The 17,676-nt window shown below is 37.8% G+C and overlaps 1 protein-coding gene across 2 annotated transcripts; it reads right to left on the bottom strand.

Annotated features, from left to right (window-relative positions):
* Positions 1–770: 770 nt before the first annotated feature.
* ARL5B (ADP ribosylation factor like GTPase 5B) lies at positions 771–17,389 on the bottom strand. 2 transcript variants are annotated; one of them, XM_049798785.1, is made up of 7 exons: positions 17,224–17,336; positions 11,857–11,944; positions 9,126–9,186; positions 7,730–7,877; positions 4,665–4,748; positions 2,774–2,925; positions 771–841 (listed from the first exon to the last, which is right to left on the bottom strand). In XM_049798785.1, the coding sequence occupies exons 4-7, from the start codon at positions 7,871–7,873 to the stop codon at positions 793–795; spliced, it is 429 nt and encodes a 142-aa protein (XP_049654742.1). In that variant the 5' UTR covers positions 7,874–7,877; positions 9,126–9,186; positions 11,857–11,944; positions 17,224–17,336; the 3' UTR covers positions 771–792. The 2 variants fall into 2 exon arrangements, with proteins under 2 accessions (XP_049654742.1, XP_049654741.1); XM_049798784.1 differs by lacking the exon at positions 11,857–11,944 and having other exon boundaries at positions 17,224–17,389.
* Between the last annotated feature and the right edge of the window lie 287 nt (positions 17,390–17,676).

Here is a 17,676-nt window from a genome sequence, read left to right as displayed (position 1 = left end):
TTTTATTTTTAAAAAGGTATTTGAGTTCTAAATGACTAAATAAGCACTTAATAATGATTATTATTTTTTTAATCCACTGTACAGAGATGTATTTTCAAGTAAAAGAAAAAGAATCATATCCTAGAACTACTTACCAGAGAAACTGAGAATGAAATAGACTTAAGGCAGAAGTTCAATTATATACCAGGTTAAAAGCCACCACAATACTAACTATAACTAACTCATTCAGAATTTAAAAATTTGCATTCATAACTATTAACTCCTGTGCTGGCTAGAACTCTACTGATGTTCAGGAAGCCCAGCTGGAGATATGGTTATCCTTAGAGGCTAAAGCTATGCCAGAGTAAAGTCAACCTACTCACTACTTTTCCGCTATTAAACAAACTGCGTTCATTTATGTTAGGAAGTTATATAAACTATTTAGAAAGAGGAAGTATGAAATATTGACAATGACAAAACAGATTTAAAAAAGCTATCATTGAAAAAGTTAGAATACACATTCAGAGGAATTTTAATGCTTAAAAACAGATTCACTTATGTTCATCTAGTTGAAGATTAGTGTATTAAAAAAAGTTAAGAAAATACTTTGTGTTTCAGTTCAACTGCACTTGATTCAAGTACAGCTTGGGGGTTGGCTGATATAAATTAAACATGGTCACTGCCTTAGCAGCCAGAAGTACAGAAGAATGTACATGTTCACAGGATAAATACAAGTCTCTTCTTTTCTTTTTTTTTTTTCTTTTTTTTTTTTTTTGGGGGGGGGGTGGGGTGGGGGGGTGGGGGTGGGCGAAGCTATCTCACTCCAATACGGGAGGTCATCCACTCCAAGCCTTGGCATAATCTGAAAAATAAGAGATGTTATATTGGTACTAGTTCTATTCCAGCATCTTTAAATTATCTTCTATCTGTTTACATGTTTAAAAACATCTACGTAAAATAAATAAAATCAGCTGGAATTGGGACTGAAACTTTAAACTAAGTCTCCTTAGGCTTTAACCACAAGAAGATGGTCAAGCATGCTGTTTTATTGAAGCTTGGCACTCCTTCCATTTTTTTTCCTTGTAAATCTAAAAGACACTATTCTTAACATGCTTACTCATAAGTACAGGGAAACAAGAAAGTTTTTCTTTTTCTACAGGTTTCCCATGAAAGACTGTTTACTTGAAAGCTAGACCTTTAAATACTAATACTAAAAGACAAAGGACAGGTACCCAGACTGAATCGGTTCACAAAAAGGCAGTGTACCAAGAATTTCAAAATCCCATTGCAAAATTAAAAATATGTTTATATTCAGCACCAAGATTGCACAAGATCTAATCTGCTTACTGACTCAATTTGTATCGCTATTTAAAAGTCTCCCATTTCAGAGGATAGGCCTTCCTTTGATGTTCTAAAGATCTAGTTACCTAGTTTATGCCATCTTTAAGCTTTTCCATTGTAAAGTATATAATGACTTAGCTATCCAAGAGGGCTAGTTTCACTCACACTGGGCTGATCTCCCTAGACTTCTGTCAGATCTTCCCAAGGAAGATTCAGCTCAGCAATCTAACTCCAGAGATTTTTTTATGAGTTGGTCTCACTACAGTCACAGTTTTAAGTATTCTAATTACTCATCTTTTTTAAATAAGAAAGAAGCAGCCTAGGATGGCCAATGTTTCTGAACCAAAGTTCATAATCATTAATTTCTACCTTCCTCCAAATGCCAACTTATTTGAAGATCTAAGTTAGCACACAAACTAAGTACTCAAAAGTGACTTTGGCAAAACTGGTAGGAGGAAAGCAGAGTTAACTCTTAGAATGAAACAATATGATCCAAAGACTCAATCAAAAAAACAGTTTGTTTTCACTAACGCATCATCCCCCCCCTAAGGAAGTGAATGCTACCAATCACTCTACAAGACACTTCCATTACATTAGAAAATACTTCATGCTGGAAGTGAGGAAGATGCTCTCATTTCCCAAATACTCAGTTGGATTCACTATTTTTGATGTCACAACACAGCTGAAAAAAACCCTCTAACTATCACACATTAGAAGATGTCTTTAAGAATCAAGATGAAAAATTAGCACACTTCAAACCATGTAAGCAAGACACTACCCAACTTGTTACAGGCATCCAAAAATGTTGGGGTTTTTTTGATCTTTATAGACAAAGGATCTAAGGAAAGCTCAGCCTTCCATTTTAGTAATTCTTGCCATAAGGTATACAAGTTTCAAAATTAGCTACATCAGCCAGGTATAAATAAAAGGTTTAATATTGGTAACAATTTTATGCGAGATCTATGTATCTCTTCATCGAATCCATGTTTTATCAAAAATCCCAACAAACCAAATAAAAGCCAAAACCATCACAACCCCTACACACACCTTTGAAGCTTACGGCAGATCAGAGTGTAAAGGAAGACAACAGTAGCTTATTTTTTTAACTACACGAAGACATACAGAATGAGATGGTAGCATGCAGAGTAAATAACTATGCCAGCAGCCACATATTTGGGGTGGGGAAGGGTGGTGGTTTGGGTTTTTTTGTGTTGTTGTTTGTGTTTTGTTGTTTTGGTCTTTTAACAATAAGCTGAAAGCTTTTCATACAAATTTGGAGTTTGAGCTATAAAAAAAATCCCCACAAAGTTCAATAAAGAAAAGGAAAAATTCAAAAAGTCCCTCTGACTGCAAAGATCAGAAAATATGTTCTTTCAGGAAATCCAGATTAGTGTAAATAAGCTTCTAAATTATCATTTACCATATATTACTATACTAAGCAGTAAGCATTTACCCTTCTCCTGTCAAAGCACAACAGGACTGAATGTGCCACGGGTGATCCTTTATAGAGCTAAGGGTGAGGTATGTAGATATCTCAGCAGCTGTCATGCAACCTTTCATGTCCTGCTTGTTTGCAAAGATGAGAACTGCAGCCTTCCGTAAATCCTAGAAGTAATTTAGAGTATACATAATAGTTATTGTAAAGAACTAAAAGGCTATTGCATTAACTGACATTCCTTAAAAGAACTGTATTCAAGCTAATCTGCAATTACACAGCAGCATGGGGTTTTAAGAGACTTACTGCATTAAAAATTAATTACATTAAGACTGAAGAAACCAATTTATTCAGAAGTGTTCACCACAGAGTCAAATTATAATGTATTATAAGACTATCCTTTTGGTGTTGACCACACGTTCATATGTTAACTAATGGAAGTTAAATTATTGTTAAAATGTATTTCATAAAGCTCCAAGCCATCCTGCCAGCAGAATTATTACTGGATAAACATTCCAAAATCTACATAGATACTATTCAAATAGAAAAGCCTGCTAGATATCATTCCCTTGAAATTACTTTCAACTTCATTAAACAAGTTCTGTAGTGATTAAAGCAGTAACAATTTAAAGAAAGCTATCTAAATTCTTGTAAGTTTTATACCTACTGGTCCAAAGAGGGATTTCTAATAATGCTGCAGCAGCTTTAGTAAAAACAGAAACAAATAAAAAGTTGTTTTGTTTCTGTATGGAAATTAGGATTCCACACAGCAATGAGACAAGAACCAGGATGTATGGTTTTAGGAATGCAGGAGAGTAAACAAATGCATTACTCAGGAAGCTCACAGCTGTAATTAAAACTGTTCAACACATTTAAATGTATATTAAATTTTCAGACTATTTCTCCATCAAGAGAAAAAAAACCCAAATCTTTATGCTCCAAAGTTGAAAATTCACTCCTACAAGTAGTCCAGTCAAGGCCTACCAACTGTTTTCAAGAGGTGGTAAATCACAATCTCTTAAGAGTTTATAACACTGGAAACTAATAAATTACATTGGAAAACTTTACCACAAAAAGTCATCCTTCCACCTTTCTTGGTAGTGCATTTGCTCCTTACTACCAGACCCAAACTACATTAATATTAACTATAAACTAAAAACATCATTCGTTTGAAACAATGCATATCTCTCAGAGAAATGAACTCCACAGAAATATCTGCATGGTGCCAAACCCTTTTCCTTCAAAAAATGGAGATATTTAGATTTAAAACAAACTTAATTTAGCTTGAGAGTGATCACAGAAGGTTTTAATGTACTTTAGCTAATCCAATGTAGATGTCAGTTTAGGATGTTTGAGGGAGTTGACCCAATGTTGAACAGTCCTCAATACAACATATAATAATAAAACTACAAGAAAAAAAAATCAAGAAGGAAACTGAACTGAAACTAATTTATCCATAGTATTAGATATGCTCCTTAATTTTAAGGAACCAGATTAAAACAAACAAGAGAGAAATGGAATTGCTACTTCCTAAAATAAAATTATTATTTTTTTTTTTTTAAAAGAGTTTATTGAAATTTTAACCATTTAACTGAAAGAAGAGAGATAGTGGTGGAGAACATTAATACCTTAAACTTCTTGTTAATATAACTGGGTATTTTACAAGTTCAACATTTGCAAAGTAAAGAGTGATTTGATTACAATCAAGCAAGCTCTGTTAAAGACTGCTTCATAATAATTTTCCTGTTTATTTATAATTTACATGGTTTTAAAATGTGACCAACATGCATGTACATTTAGGCTCAGAAATTTTTTTGTGACGGTATAATTTTTGCTAACATAGGAAGCATGTAATGTTATTTGACTGTTCACAACAAAAGAAAACTATTATCCCAACTCCCCACCATACCTCATGAGCCAGCATTCTATAAAGTTCTTCTTTTGTAATGGAAAGTCGCTCTCTATCAATGCTGTCAACAACAAGAATGATGAACTAGGGGAAAAAAACAATAGTACAGTATGTAAGTACAACATATAAATTACAGAAAGCACGTTTTCAAGAGACGACTACCACAAGTCTTCCTATATGAGAGACAGACTTCCAGAGCACACTAGAAAACAGAAAAAGAGTTTTATTGTTACAGTCTTTTGCTAGGTCCCTGGGAATCACACATGAAGATTATAGTTTAAAAAAAAAAAAGAAAAAAAAGATTGTGCTTGTACATTTCAGCACTGCACTGCTATTAAGATCCACTGTCATGTACTACAGTAAAATCTCCTTGGTAAATTTTCAGGACCTCCATCATAAGCAAAATAGTGATGTAGGTACCAAAAACACCTACAGATAGTGGAGTACATTTAAAATGTGGATGACAAACTTGTTAGACAGTTATCAATGAAAACACCTATTACTGTCCACTACTACTTGCATACTCAGAAAACTATAAAACTGAAATTGAAAATTCCCTGGTTTGAAAGAATCATTTTTAGCAATTCAGCATCATCTTACAAGGCTTAAGAAATGTTATTTCAAAGTAGCACATCAGACCTCAGAAAGCTATGTACCTGTAGGGCTTAGCATTACGTTGTTGCATAACACCTTAACCTTTGTAATGCAAAGGGGCTGTGCAGTTGGCCTCTCACTTACAACTGCACCCTTCCACCTAGGCACCTGGAGAAGGCTATAGCAGTGATTTTATCCTTACTGCTTCTGCCAGGCACATTACTCTCATGGCCAGGTACTTTTGAATGCTAGGACACTGCTAGGTCTGGTACATCAGGTCTGCCATGGGAAGCAATTGTCACTGGTAGGAAAATTACCCTCTTTTGACCCACTCTTTCTGCCCCTTGTTTTGTACCTTCTATTTATAGACTTACACTAGACAGGAAAAAGACATGGCATTCACACAGTAGGTAATACTCAAGTAAATGCTTGTAAGTATTACACAATTAGTATGTGTACACAAACCGAAACAACTGATCAGTGTTCAACACTTGCCCTGCCCCGAGTGTGCTCCAAGCAGCGCTAACAGCATCATAGGTGGGAACAATAAGTAGGGAGATCAAGCACATTCTGATGAAAATTATACAGATAGTATTTACAAAAAAAAAAAAAAAAAAAAGAATTACAGGGAACACATACTACACTGGAGAGGAAACCAAGATTACATTCATCTGAGAGACTCCATAACTTCTCTTCCCAAATGGGAATACTTTCCATCCCTTTTCTCTTTTATGTAGCTCTGTTTGCCCCCACCCCCAATAGCTTAAACATGAGAGCTTCCTCCCCTTTCCTCTCCCCCTCAATCTTCTGTCAGTAAGCCTGTCTCAACATCCTCTCTGTAAGAATACTATCTGACTCTTAAAACAGAACGGCAGAATTAGCCTTGTCAAGTTGAAACTAATTAGGACAGGTACGCACTGAAAGCTTATTCGTGGGATTTTTACATTAACCCAAAGATTTTGTTTAGATTGCTTCAATTTACAGATAATGAAACAGAAAACAGAGATAGTAACAAAAAAAGTCAGATTAGAAGTCACCGCTGTAATTCTCCAACATATGCTCCAAATCACTTTGCCTTGTAAAATTAAGGAGATTCATTACCTGTTGAAAATGACCACAAAGTATGAAAAATTAAGTCAATTTAATGCTTCTGTGACTTTGCAATGTCTAGCAGATGAGGAGGAACAGTAAAGGAATTATTCATATCAGGGAGGCTAGGATTAGCATAGTAAACAGACCCCTTTTCTTCCTCAACTGTTTCCACCGGACAAAGCTTCTAAGTAAAGGGAAAGTTGTTCTTTCAAAGTGCTAGAAAGCACTGGATTTCAAGCACTTACTAGCTGGAATATGAAGAAGAACATCTCAAAAGTATCAAAAGAAGAACCAATACATGCATCTCCCCAAATTCCAAAATCAAAGATGCTCAGTGGACAAAAGTCAAGAACTTATTGTTATTGTACCACATAATGCTGGCAGAAGTATCTTCACCCTCACATGTATGTGTCTTGGATGTAGCCATACTTTTCTAGATAAAATTAAAAATAAGTTTAAAATACTAGAGATGAAGGTTGAGATGTCATCACCAGGCTTTCAGTAGACAAAACATTTCTGAACATCTGGGGTGGATCACTCTAATCTCCCCTTTCTCAACGGGGGGCATAGGACAGAAAACCTCATTCTACAGGAGGATGGAATGCTTATGTAATAATATCTACAAGAGGTCTCTGCTTTTAGTAGAAATGATAAGAAATGAAGTCTAAAATCTTTTACATCAATGCAGAAGTCTCAAAGTGAGGCTACAGAGATTTTATGTGCATGTTGCATTGATAACCTTTTGGCATCAAATAGACTGGCATAAAAAACAAACCCCCAAAGACAAGAGTTCCCGAGTTCTACTCCAATCTTTCCAGCAATGGCAGCTTTACCAGTACCTCATGAGTACTGCACAGCTATACTTTCCTTTATCCTTTGGATAAAAGCCACAAGCTGATGAGCTTTTTAAATACCACTGCCTAGAGAAAGTTTCACTCTTCATCCTTAATTATCATTACCTCAAAAACATTCAGACTAGATGTACAGAAGTTAGGTTAACCACTGCAAATCCACATCAAATTTGCAAAGTACACTGCAAAATTTTCTTTTTAAATCTACTTGAAAAAACACGCAGAAAACCCATTTGATCTGAAATGTATTTTGATACCATTTGACTGTCTAGGAAAAAAAAAGTCTAACTTCACAGTTTATACTGCAGATCAAACAACATTAAAATATACAAGAAAAATACTTCCAATTTTACCAGAAAATTGCTGCATATCAGACATACCTCATACTTTTGGGGTTTGTTCTTCCTCAAAGAGATTTTAAAACAATACAGCTGCAATCTTTATAAAAATCTACTGATATTCCTAATAAATAAATAAAATAAAAAAAAAACTTATTGAATTTGCAGACTTCGAAGCAGCTTCTCATACCTCTGTGTTTGAATAATAGGTATTCCATGATGACCGTAATGATTCTTGTCCTCCAATATCCCACATTAAGAAATGAGTGTTTTTCACCACTATTTCTTCTACATTGCTTCCTATGGTTGGAGAAGTATGAACCACTTCATTCATTAAGCTAAAGAAAACAATATCACACCATAAAGACCAGCCAGTAAAATCCACAAGGCTTGTCACAGCTCAATTACAACAAATTTGTTGTAGGAAAAGTAAATATGTGTAACACTGATAAAAAAGGATTAAAAACTAGGCATATTTCTAAGACCTATACATTTGAATTTTTTTAGAAATGAAGCAAATATTTAAGAGCAGTTCTTTAGTAAAAAGATTAGTTCAGTCTGAATTTGGATTAAAAACTGTGGCTGATGAAGTTCTAGTGTGCTTTTGTAGCAACTGTAGAAATGGTTAAAAACATGAGCAACAAAAAATAAGCACATAAAAGGCTTCTAACAAATGGATAAGCATCTGTGTTTTAAGAAGCTTCTCTTTTTAAAGGGCACTCCTCAACAGATACTTAAAATACACTTGTTTCAAAGTAGAAGCCACTATTCTAAAGATCCCTAATAAAGGGAACACTAAATTGTGCAAAATTTAAATCAGAATATAACTTTATCAGAGCACTCAATTTAGTAATTCAATATTAAAACAAATTCCAAAGGACTGTTTGGTTACATAGCTAAAAATTTCAGTACTACCTTTAAGCTTTGTCAAAAGTGCTTTAGAAAAAAGGTTTTTTGGAAAACATCCCCTGCTCCCCTTGTATCCAAATATATGCATAGTAATTTGGTTACACTCTCCTCCTTTTCCACATTTACAATAGTAATTATGCTTCTGACAATGTTCTTGAATTTATCATAGATATTCTTGTAATGCTGGCAAGATTTGGGAGCAATGATGATATTGAAAATGCTTAAGATAGGACCCAGGCAAGATGAAATATTATTCTGAGGAATCCTCCATTATAAATTTTAGACTCTGGAATCAGGAAACATTTGGAAACATTTATGGATTTTTGCAGAGTGGCTAGAATATCCATGAATTTAGAAATCCCTTTCTTCTCTGCAGTTCTTGGCGACAGGATTATTTCTATGCTTGCAAACAAAGATAGGCCTTGATGGCAAAAGAATGTGCAGTTCACTTTGTGCTTGTAGGTACAAATCTGTTACTCAATTTACAGTTCAGTTTTAAAACACTGAAGTTCCTTCACTTACCATTTAAATATTTACTCTGTTTAGAACAACTAATACCATTAATGTACAAACTGTGATCCTACAGCTCTGCCAGTCTGCAAAGCTGAATTTTCAATGATTAAACAGTGACAAATACTAAAACGTAAACAGAAAAACAAAATAGTTCATATGCTTACAATTGGTAAAGAATAGTAGTCTTTCCAGCGTTATCAAGTCCCACTATGATTACTTTGTGCTCTGCAGATACACAAAAAAGACAAGAATAAATTAGTCAAAACAGCAATAATTGTAATTTTGGTTAATAATTTTTCCTTACTGAAGAAAGCAACTGCTTGTTTGCCTTATTTCAATAGCTTACACAGAATACTGGTGACTGCAGGACAGAAAAAAAGTCCACAAAGCCTCATCTTCTCTTGAGACTACAGTTTTAGGAAAAGTCAGTACTGAAAGTCTTCATAAAGGAATGGTTATTAATATGGTTACTTAATTTAAAAAAATCTAGTTTTAGAAATAAAAGTACAATGAAAAAATGTAACTCATAGCAGTGTATGATCTTAAGAACATCACCAAACATCCAAAGACTGCACAAAACATTAGCCTAATATTTAAGGCTCAATAATAACCACTTGTTAAGGGATCACCATCATTTGCACAGTAAAAACTAAGAGAAAGCTGTATTTTGAATAGATCACAAATTCCAACGTTGTAATTTCTAAACTGAAAATTCACAGAATGACAGAATGGTTGAAGTTGGAAGACACTTTTGGAGGTCATCTGGTCCCAATCCCCCTGCTCAACCAGGGCCACCTAGACCCAGTTGCTCAGGACTACGTCCAGACAGCTTTTGATTATCTGCAAGGATGGAGACTCTACAACCTCCTTGGGCAGCCTGTGCCACCGCTCAGTCACCTTCGCAGTGGAAAAGTGTTCAGAGGGAACCTCCCGCATTTCAGTTTGTGCCCATTGCCTCTGGTCCTGTCACTGGGCACCACTGAGATGAGCCTGGCTCTGTCCTCTTTGTACCCTCCTTTCAGGTTTTATACACATTGACAAGATCCCCTCTGAGCCTTCTCTTCTCCAGGCAAAACAGTTCCAGCTCTCTCAGCCTTTCCTCATGTGAGATGCTCCAGTCCCTTCATCATCCTTGTGGCCCGTTGCTGGACTCTCTCCAGCATGTCCGTGTCTCTCCTGTACTGAGGAGCCTGGAACTGGACACACTACTCCAGGTGAGGCCTCACCAGTGCTCAGTAGAAGGGAATAACCACCTCCCTCAACCTGCTGGGAAGTCCAGCTATAGAATGGTGATCTTCCAAATGCTGCAATGTTATTTTTCCAGGCACAGGGGAAACAAAGCCAAAGCCAAACAAAACCAACAAACGCCCCCAGAACTTATATGCTTCTCTGTAGTTAACCCTTCTTAGAATTTCAAATACAGCAGCATAGCAAATTAGAATGGTGGTTCTTTTGATACATGTGTGAAGTTAGAAGATACTGATCTGCTTACTGACAAAAAAAGCAAATCACTTCAGAGCAGAGAATTTACAAATGGATGCTAGAAGTAAACTTGCATAAAAAGTCTGTGAACAGGCTCACTTTTGAAGGGGTAATATTTAAAATTCTAGGGCACTTATTCAAAAGCAAAACACAGTTCACAGCCTAAAGATTTCTTCTAAAATACCACATTTGATCTACAAGACTTATACAACAAATTACTAAAAGGTCAGAGGATCGATCATAAATTGGTTGGTAAATTTTTGCCCAAAAGTGGGTGTGCTAACGAAGAATTAAAGTGTGTTGGGGTTTTGGTTTTGCTGGTTTGGGTTTTTTTAAAATCTATTTACATATTATAACCTATGGCCCTAATAAATGTTGAAAGGTATTTCCTTGTATCAGTTCCCCTACTACTGCAACCTGCCATCATGTTCTAAGGGAAGAACTTTTCCTGGCCTTAAATCCAGTAATTCTTTTAGCCCCATAAGCAGCAGCACCAGTAATTAATAACCTTTGCCCATACATAAGTGATATGAAATCCTCTCTGCTTTCAACTCTTAATAAACCATGACACATAGCTAGACTGTCCATCTCTTTTTCAAATTCAGTTAAGTTTAAAGGGCTTTCAAAGTTCAAACACAGAAATACCCTTCTGTTGTTTTCAAAACAGCCATGTTGTCAACTATTGCCTGGAAGAAGATGACTCTACCTCTGCAACATTCTGTTTGAGTTATTTTCAAAGAAAAAAAGAAAAGGAATTACAGTCAGGCATTACATTGCTCTTTCCCACCTTCACATCAGAATAGTGTCTTAGGAATGAATGAGAAAAATGTTGGATGAAACAATATCACACTACTTAAAGTGATGAAAAAAAACCCCTCCATTGAGATAACTGTTTTTGAAAGCCACTGAAATGTGCATGGTACAACACTAATTGCGAAAAAAAAGCACAGCTTATCTCTGTTGCTCCGTAGTCAAATAGTATTTTATACAGTAACTGGAGAAGCACAAACAAGAAACAGTCACACAAGTATTAATTAATGTTGATTTGGGGATGAAAAGAATATGATGAAAGCATCAGTATCTCATAAAAATAGAAGTTTCCACCTTTTATTAATGGCAGTTGCTTCCAGAATTGTCATCTATGGTAATAGAAAACTCTTCACTTGAAAACATTTTTAAAGGTTGAATTTCTGTTTAGATTGGTTAGATCACAGAATTTTTACTTGTGTGTGTGTGTGTTAGAGGGAAAACATGTGAACTAAAAATTGCCAAACTAAGAACAAAATTTTAGCAAGATGAGTACTTGTTTACAAGAGCAACTAGTAGAAGATAGATGCTATGTTTAAGAGAAACGACAATTACGGAGCAGACCATAGGCAGTGATTTATGCTCACATTTGTGTTCTGTACTTACAGACTAACCCAAGTTTCTCCCTTTCACTGGTTATTATTCAAACTCAGTTTGGGTTGTATTCATGAACATCTTCACAGTCCACCATATTCTTGGCAAAGGAAGAAGAAAAAAAACGTAAGAGTTGCCAGAGCAGAGGCTTTACAAATCAGGTAGAAAGGGCGGGGTGGGGGAGGTAGAAAAAGTAGGTGTACACAGTGGGGGAAAAGACAGTATTAGACTACTTACTGCTTAAAAGAATCTAAAGAATTCTTTTATGTCAACAATTCCTGGTGGACTGTTTAAAAAAAAAAAGCATATAGTATTGTTAAAAAAATCTCTGGCAGTCTAGTATAACAAAATAATAGCACAGTGAAGATGATCTTCCTGCAGATGTTAGAAGGAAGACATAAAATGCTCTTTTCTTCACATGCCCTTCTATACTCCTCTGTGGTAAAAAGAACCAAACCTGACGATTCAATTCTCACAATTTTGCCCTTTCCTCTTTCTAATTTACAAAAATAAAAAAATAATAAAAAAAATCTAAATACTTTAATGATGAGCAAGGCTCATTTCCAACATATTTGAAAAAAGAAATGAATATTGGAACGGGTACCTATACTTTTCAGGCTGTGAAACACAAAACCCACATCCAGTTCCAAAGAATAACAATCTTGGAGGCTTTAAGGCTGAAGACAGAATGCAGATAGAAGTTTGCTAAAGAGGAGGCAGGAGGTATAGCATTTTACTAAAGTTCAAAGACATTTCAATACGAGGATTAATTCTGCACACTAAAAGCTGTCTTAGAATCTTCTTCTAAGCCCAGAAGAACTGCTTAAATACATCTTGTATTTCCAGACTTGATTACAAGAAAGTAGCCTTTAGTAGTCACTGGAACCAAAATCCATTTGGTTTTGCAGATAATGGTCTCTGCTAACCTGACTGCACAGTCTGGGAAAGTAAACTGGGGAGTTACAGAAGTTTAACCACCTTGACTTAGAGCTTATCATTATTTTTCTTATGGCAGTTTTTTAACACCTATAGCATTTATTCAGAGCAACCTGGAAGACTCTGAATGACTATAATTAAAAAAAAATAAAATACAGATTTGTGAACTTCTTAAAGAACTCCATCAGCCACACACACACAAAGGAATAAGGTATTGACAATTGTCAGAGTTGCCTTTATCAGGGTTGCTGACATTCACTTCTGTTTTTTCCTTATAGTTTCATTAAGGGCAATCTTGATAGTATTGATGGAATGGTAAGTCATGCAAGTTTTATTCAGCTATGTGTTAACACAGGCAATAAGTTAGTTGCTTCACCATTTATTCGTATTATGACACGCTGCTTAGAAGACTGTGCCATTTGAGTACTGAATCATAGCTTAAGCAGGTCATTTTTTAATACTGTTTTATTTTTAAACATACTTTTATTTATTTTCAAAATAAGTGTAAGTTCATTCTGAACTTATGACACTTTATAACTAGACTTTAAACAGCTGTAGGGCATAATATTTTAAATAAAACAATACTCAGGCAATGTTTTTGTCAATTTCAAAAACAAGGAAAAAGAATCAGGAAGCCATCAGTAAGTCACTTAGAAAAAAAAGACAAAAATCTATTTTCAAGCCAATTGTTTCTCTTATAAGTATCTCTGTTTCAGTTCACATCATTCAATTACTACTCGACTGAGAGACAATATATATTGAGAGCTGAAAAACAGAGACCAGAAAACAACAACATTAAATAAGGCCCTGGAACAGTTTTGACCACTACCACCACCACCACCCAAACAGAAACAGCCACTGTTTAAAGACTACCGCCAAACTCAAACTGGAAATGAACCCTTCCAAACACATCCACAAAACTAAACAGATATTCCTTGACGGACTGTGCTCAAGGCAGAGACTGTTAGCCTTCATCTCTTTCATTAGTCATTGACTCACAGATCAGCACAGGCATCACCCAGTTTCCTTAAACTGCTCTGCACTGTAGCTTTTCTTGTTCCATAATCCCACATACCAGATTTGGAGAGTAGATGGTGCACTGCAATGGAAAGCCAAGTGCATTCTGCCAGGGTAGGAGGACAAAGAGCTAAAGGCGTTCCCCTTCCAAAAGTTCCCATCACAGGTCAAAGCCACACAACATTATTTTAACTATTACATTTTCCAGCATTGAGCCAGTCTGGGTTTGCCAAAAAGGGCTAACCGTAATCAAAATGGGCTGAACCAACTGGAACAATTTCTGCTGCTTGTACAGTGAGCTGAAACAGAACAGACAGACAGATTCAACTCCCTGGTAGGAACACACAGATGTTACCCAAGTCATAGGGCTAAAACAGCTGAATACAAATAGTAAGAAAAGCTACTGGAAGAGGTCAATAGATAATGTTAGTCAACAGACACTTATTGCTGAATGTCTTTAAAAACAGATTAGGTTGAGTCTCTTGACCTTCCTTCCAGTACTTCATCCTTACCATTGGAAAGGAGAGTAAGAGAATCAAATTGCAAGAGCAGTAAAGAAGAAGATTAATAAATGTAAATTAATAATAAATAAATATATATTATATATTATTATATTATATATATATTAATAATAAATAAATAAATGTAAATTAATAAAGTGGCATTCAGTGCTTTAGTAGAATCTAAGGTACCTTGATTACAAGGTTTTCCTGCCAGGCAGAAGTCACTCTGAATGAACTCAATTTTCTGTGCATCACACACTTTAACTTCACTGAACTCTGAGGCACAAAACATATGGGGCTTATTTTAAGATGTTAGTTATCTTAAGATGTGTGGTTTTTTCAGAAGGCTACCAATGTAGTTTCTTCCTGTGAGTTCACAGTATTAGCTAACCGGTAGATATTTCTTTAACATTGGCCAAACATTATTGATCTAATAACTTTCAGATTTGGCATTTTCAGCTCAGCTATTATTATTCACATTTATGTAAAGCAAAACTGCAGTGCATAATTAATACTCGAGTGAAATGCCAATGATTTCCTGTTCTTATCTTCTAGCACTTAGGCACACCTCCTCACCCATGCTCTACTTGATGGAAAACAGATGGCACTTTCTAAATCTTTGCTTTGTTTAACCTTTCATTTTGCCAGTATCAAGTGCTTCAGACTATCAGCACAACCCACACTAGCCATGATGAACTGATGATATGCTCCACACACACTGGGATGTAACTGCATCTTTGGCATATTCCCTCTAGATAGTAAAAATCATTGTGTAAACTACTGTGCCAGTCTGCTCAACAAGCAGTTTCATTAGACAGCCTATGGATTCTCTGAGAAATTGTCTAGATTTGATATAACTAGAAGAGCAACCCAAACCAACTTACTACTACTCTTTATTATTATTATTTACAGGAAATAGTCATGTAATTAGAGAATAATTTCCTACTAGATGGGTAAAAAATTTATGTTTGAAGAGAGTTTTCTAGGGTGGAATTTCAATTTTGACCATGAAAAGATACTCACTTTCTTCTCTATGGTCACCACAATAAGAGGGGGTGAAAAAAACCAACCCAAACCACAAAGAACCCCAGCAACAAAACAAGATCAGAATACACCCCAGAAGCCTTTTATTGGGATAAAAGCTAACTGGAAAGTATTCCATGATAGTGCCTCAGCTATCTTAACGGTGATACTAATTTTCATTAACATTTTAAATGCATGAAGAATAACTTTCCTTTCAGGAATTAATATACAGTAACAAAGACAACATGTTTTCCACTAATGAAATGGAATCAATGTAATCTAATGTTGTCACATAGTAACAAAAAAAAAAAAAAAAAAAAAAGAAAGAAAGAAAGAAACCAAACCAACAAAACTGCACCTCTTCCTTCCTTCCTGAAGATAAATGCTGACATTGTAAGGTACCATACAGACCAACACTAAAAGCTGCCAGAAGTTACCTCCTGATCAGTTCTCTGCTTATAGACGTCTCTTTGGAGTCCTTCATGGAAGGAAAGGATTCACAGATTGCAGTATTTAATGAAAACCAAGACAGTACTTAACAGTTTTCTGGACAATAGGGGAAACCTTGAATCTTATCAAATGGGTTTTCCAATTCAGAAAAATAAGAATCTTCAAATCAACAGCAAATCCAGAAGACTCTGTTAGAAGACTTCAGGTACGATGTGGTAGGATAGTGTATGTGGGGGAAAGATAAATGGTCTGGATCTCCTTCCCACTCCCATCCCATTAAAAGACAGTTTGATACATAGAGATTAATACATACACACACAGAGACTTTGCTCTGGTATTTACAGAATTAGAATGGGTTATGTGCACTGACAGTGACAAGGCTATTTAAGGGACACCAGGTGTACCTGCCTCGCCAAATCTGCAAAATCGTACTGGCAACAGTGTTGCACAAAAAAGCTGAACTACATTTTTAGTAACTTTAAAGTGGGAATGAAGCGTGCATTTGAAACCTGATGAGAGAACAATACCATTAACATCAGGTTGCCTGCTCCAAAACTCAGGGCCTCAAGGAAAATCAATACAAATGATAAATTCCTTGACTATTTTATTTTCTACCCTAAGCAAGCTAGGTAAGCGAGATTCATTAAAACAAATAAATAAAACATAATTTTCTGTTTCTATGATAACTGTCTGAGGTAAAGGTGGTGGCAGCCACAAGGTTTGAACTCCGGATTAGAGCATGAGCCACTACTGTGGGGCTGGGTGCACTAGGTAGGAGAGAACGGAAAGCTGTCCCCTTTACAATCCTTTTATTCTTGGCTCGAGAAGTGATTTTCTTGGGTCACTAACTGTATTTAACTAGCGCCTTTGCCAAAACGCAAGCAGATCTTTACCTCAAACGCCCCAACCCAAGTTTGGTGTTTTCTTCTTGACACTAAAGATAAAAATAGCACCGTTTTAATAGCAGACCCCAGCTTAAAAACGGAGGGTCTACGAAGACAAACAAGACCCGTATCGTCCATCAAACCTTCAGTCACCGCGACGGCGAAGAAACACGTCCGAGCGGCGGCGGCGGCCGCAGCGTTCACCCCCTCGCCAGCTCGGGCGCACGCCGCTCGCAGGGCTGCCCGGGATCAACGAGGTGTTCCGAGCGGCCGGGGAGGAAGGCGGAGAGGAGGGGACCACCTCCGCAGCAGAAACAAAGCGACTCCGAGCATGAGGCGCCGCGGAACCAGCGCTCGAGGCGCCGCACAAAGAAAAGCCCAACTTTTGCCTGGGCGCGCCCTCAGGGGAAGCCCGGCGACCAGAGCAGGCCCCCGGCCTCCGACGGCTGCCCGCCGCCGCCGCCGCCGCCCCCCTCAGCCCCGCGGGCTCCACTCGCCCCCTCCTCACCACCGCCGCGCCGCCCGACCGCACCTCCCCGCGGCCGGCTCGGGCCCCCCGCGCCCACCTTGGCTACCGAAGAGACTCCACAGCTTGGCGAAGAGCAGGCCCATGCCTGGCCTCGGCTTCCCGCCGAGCCCCCAGGGCACCCAGCGCTCAGCCAGGCGGCGGCAGCGGCTCCGCGGCTCCCTTCGGGCAGACGCAGCCCGCGGCGGCCCCGGGGCAGCGGCCGGGAGGGGGGGGGAGGGGGAGGGGGAGGAGCGGGCACAGGGCACCGCCCCGCCCCCCCGGCCAACGGCCGCGCGGTGCGAGGGCCCGCCCCAACGCCTACACGGCTGGCGCGGCGCGGCGCGGCGCGCGTCATCACGTACGCCCGCGGCGGGAGCGAGCGGCCGTCGCGGCAGCGTCTCTCTGAGGCGAGCCGCGGCGACAGGCCGGGCTCTTCCGAGGGGTCCGGGGTCTAGCGCGGCCGGGGAGGAGGGAGCCGTCCCGCGGGGTGTGCTTGTGTCGTGTCCCCCCC

The sequence above is a fragment of the Accipiter gentilis genome, chromosome 4 (genome assembly GCF_929443795.1).
Source record: "Accipiter gentilis chromosome 4, bAccGen1.1, whole genome shotgun sequence".
NCBI classification, from domain to species: domain Eukaryota; kingdom Metazoa; phylum Chordata; class Aves; order Accipitriformes; family Accipitridae; genus Astur; species Astur gentilis.
This window is presented reverse-complemented; position numbering and strand designations above follow the sequence as displayed.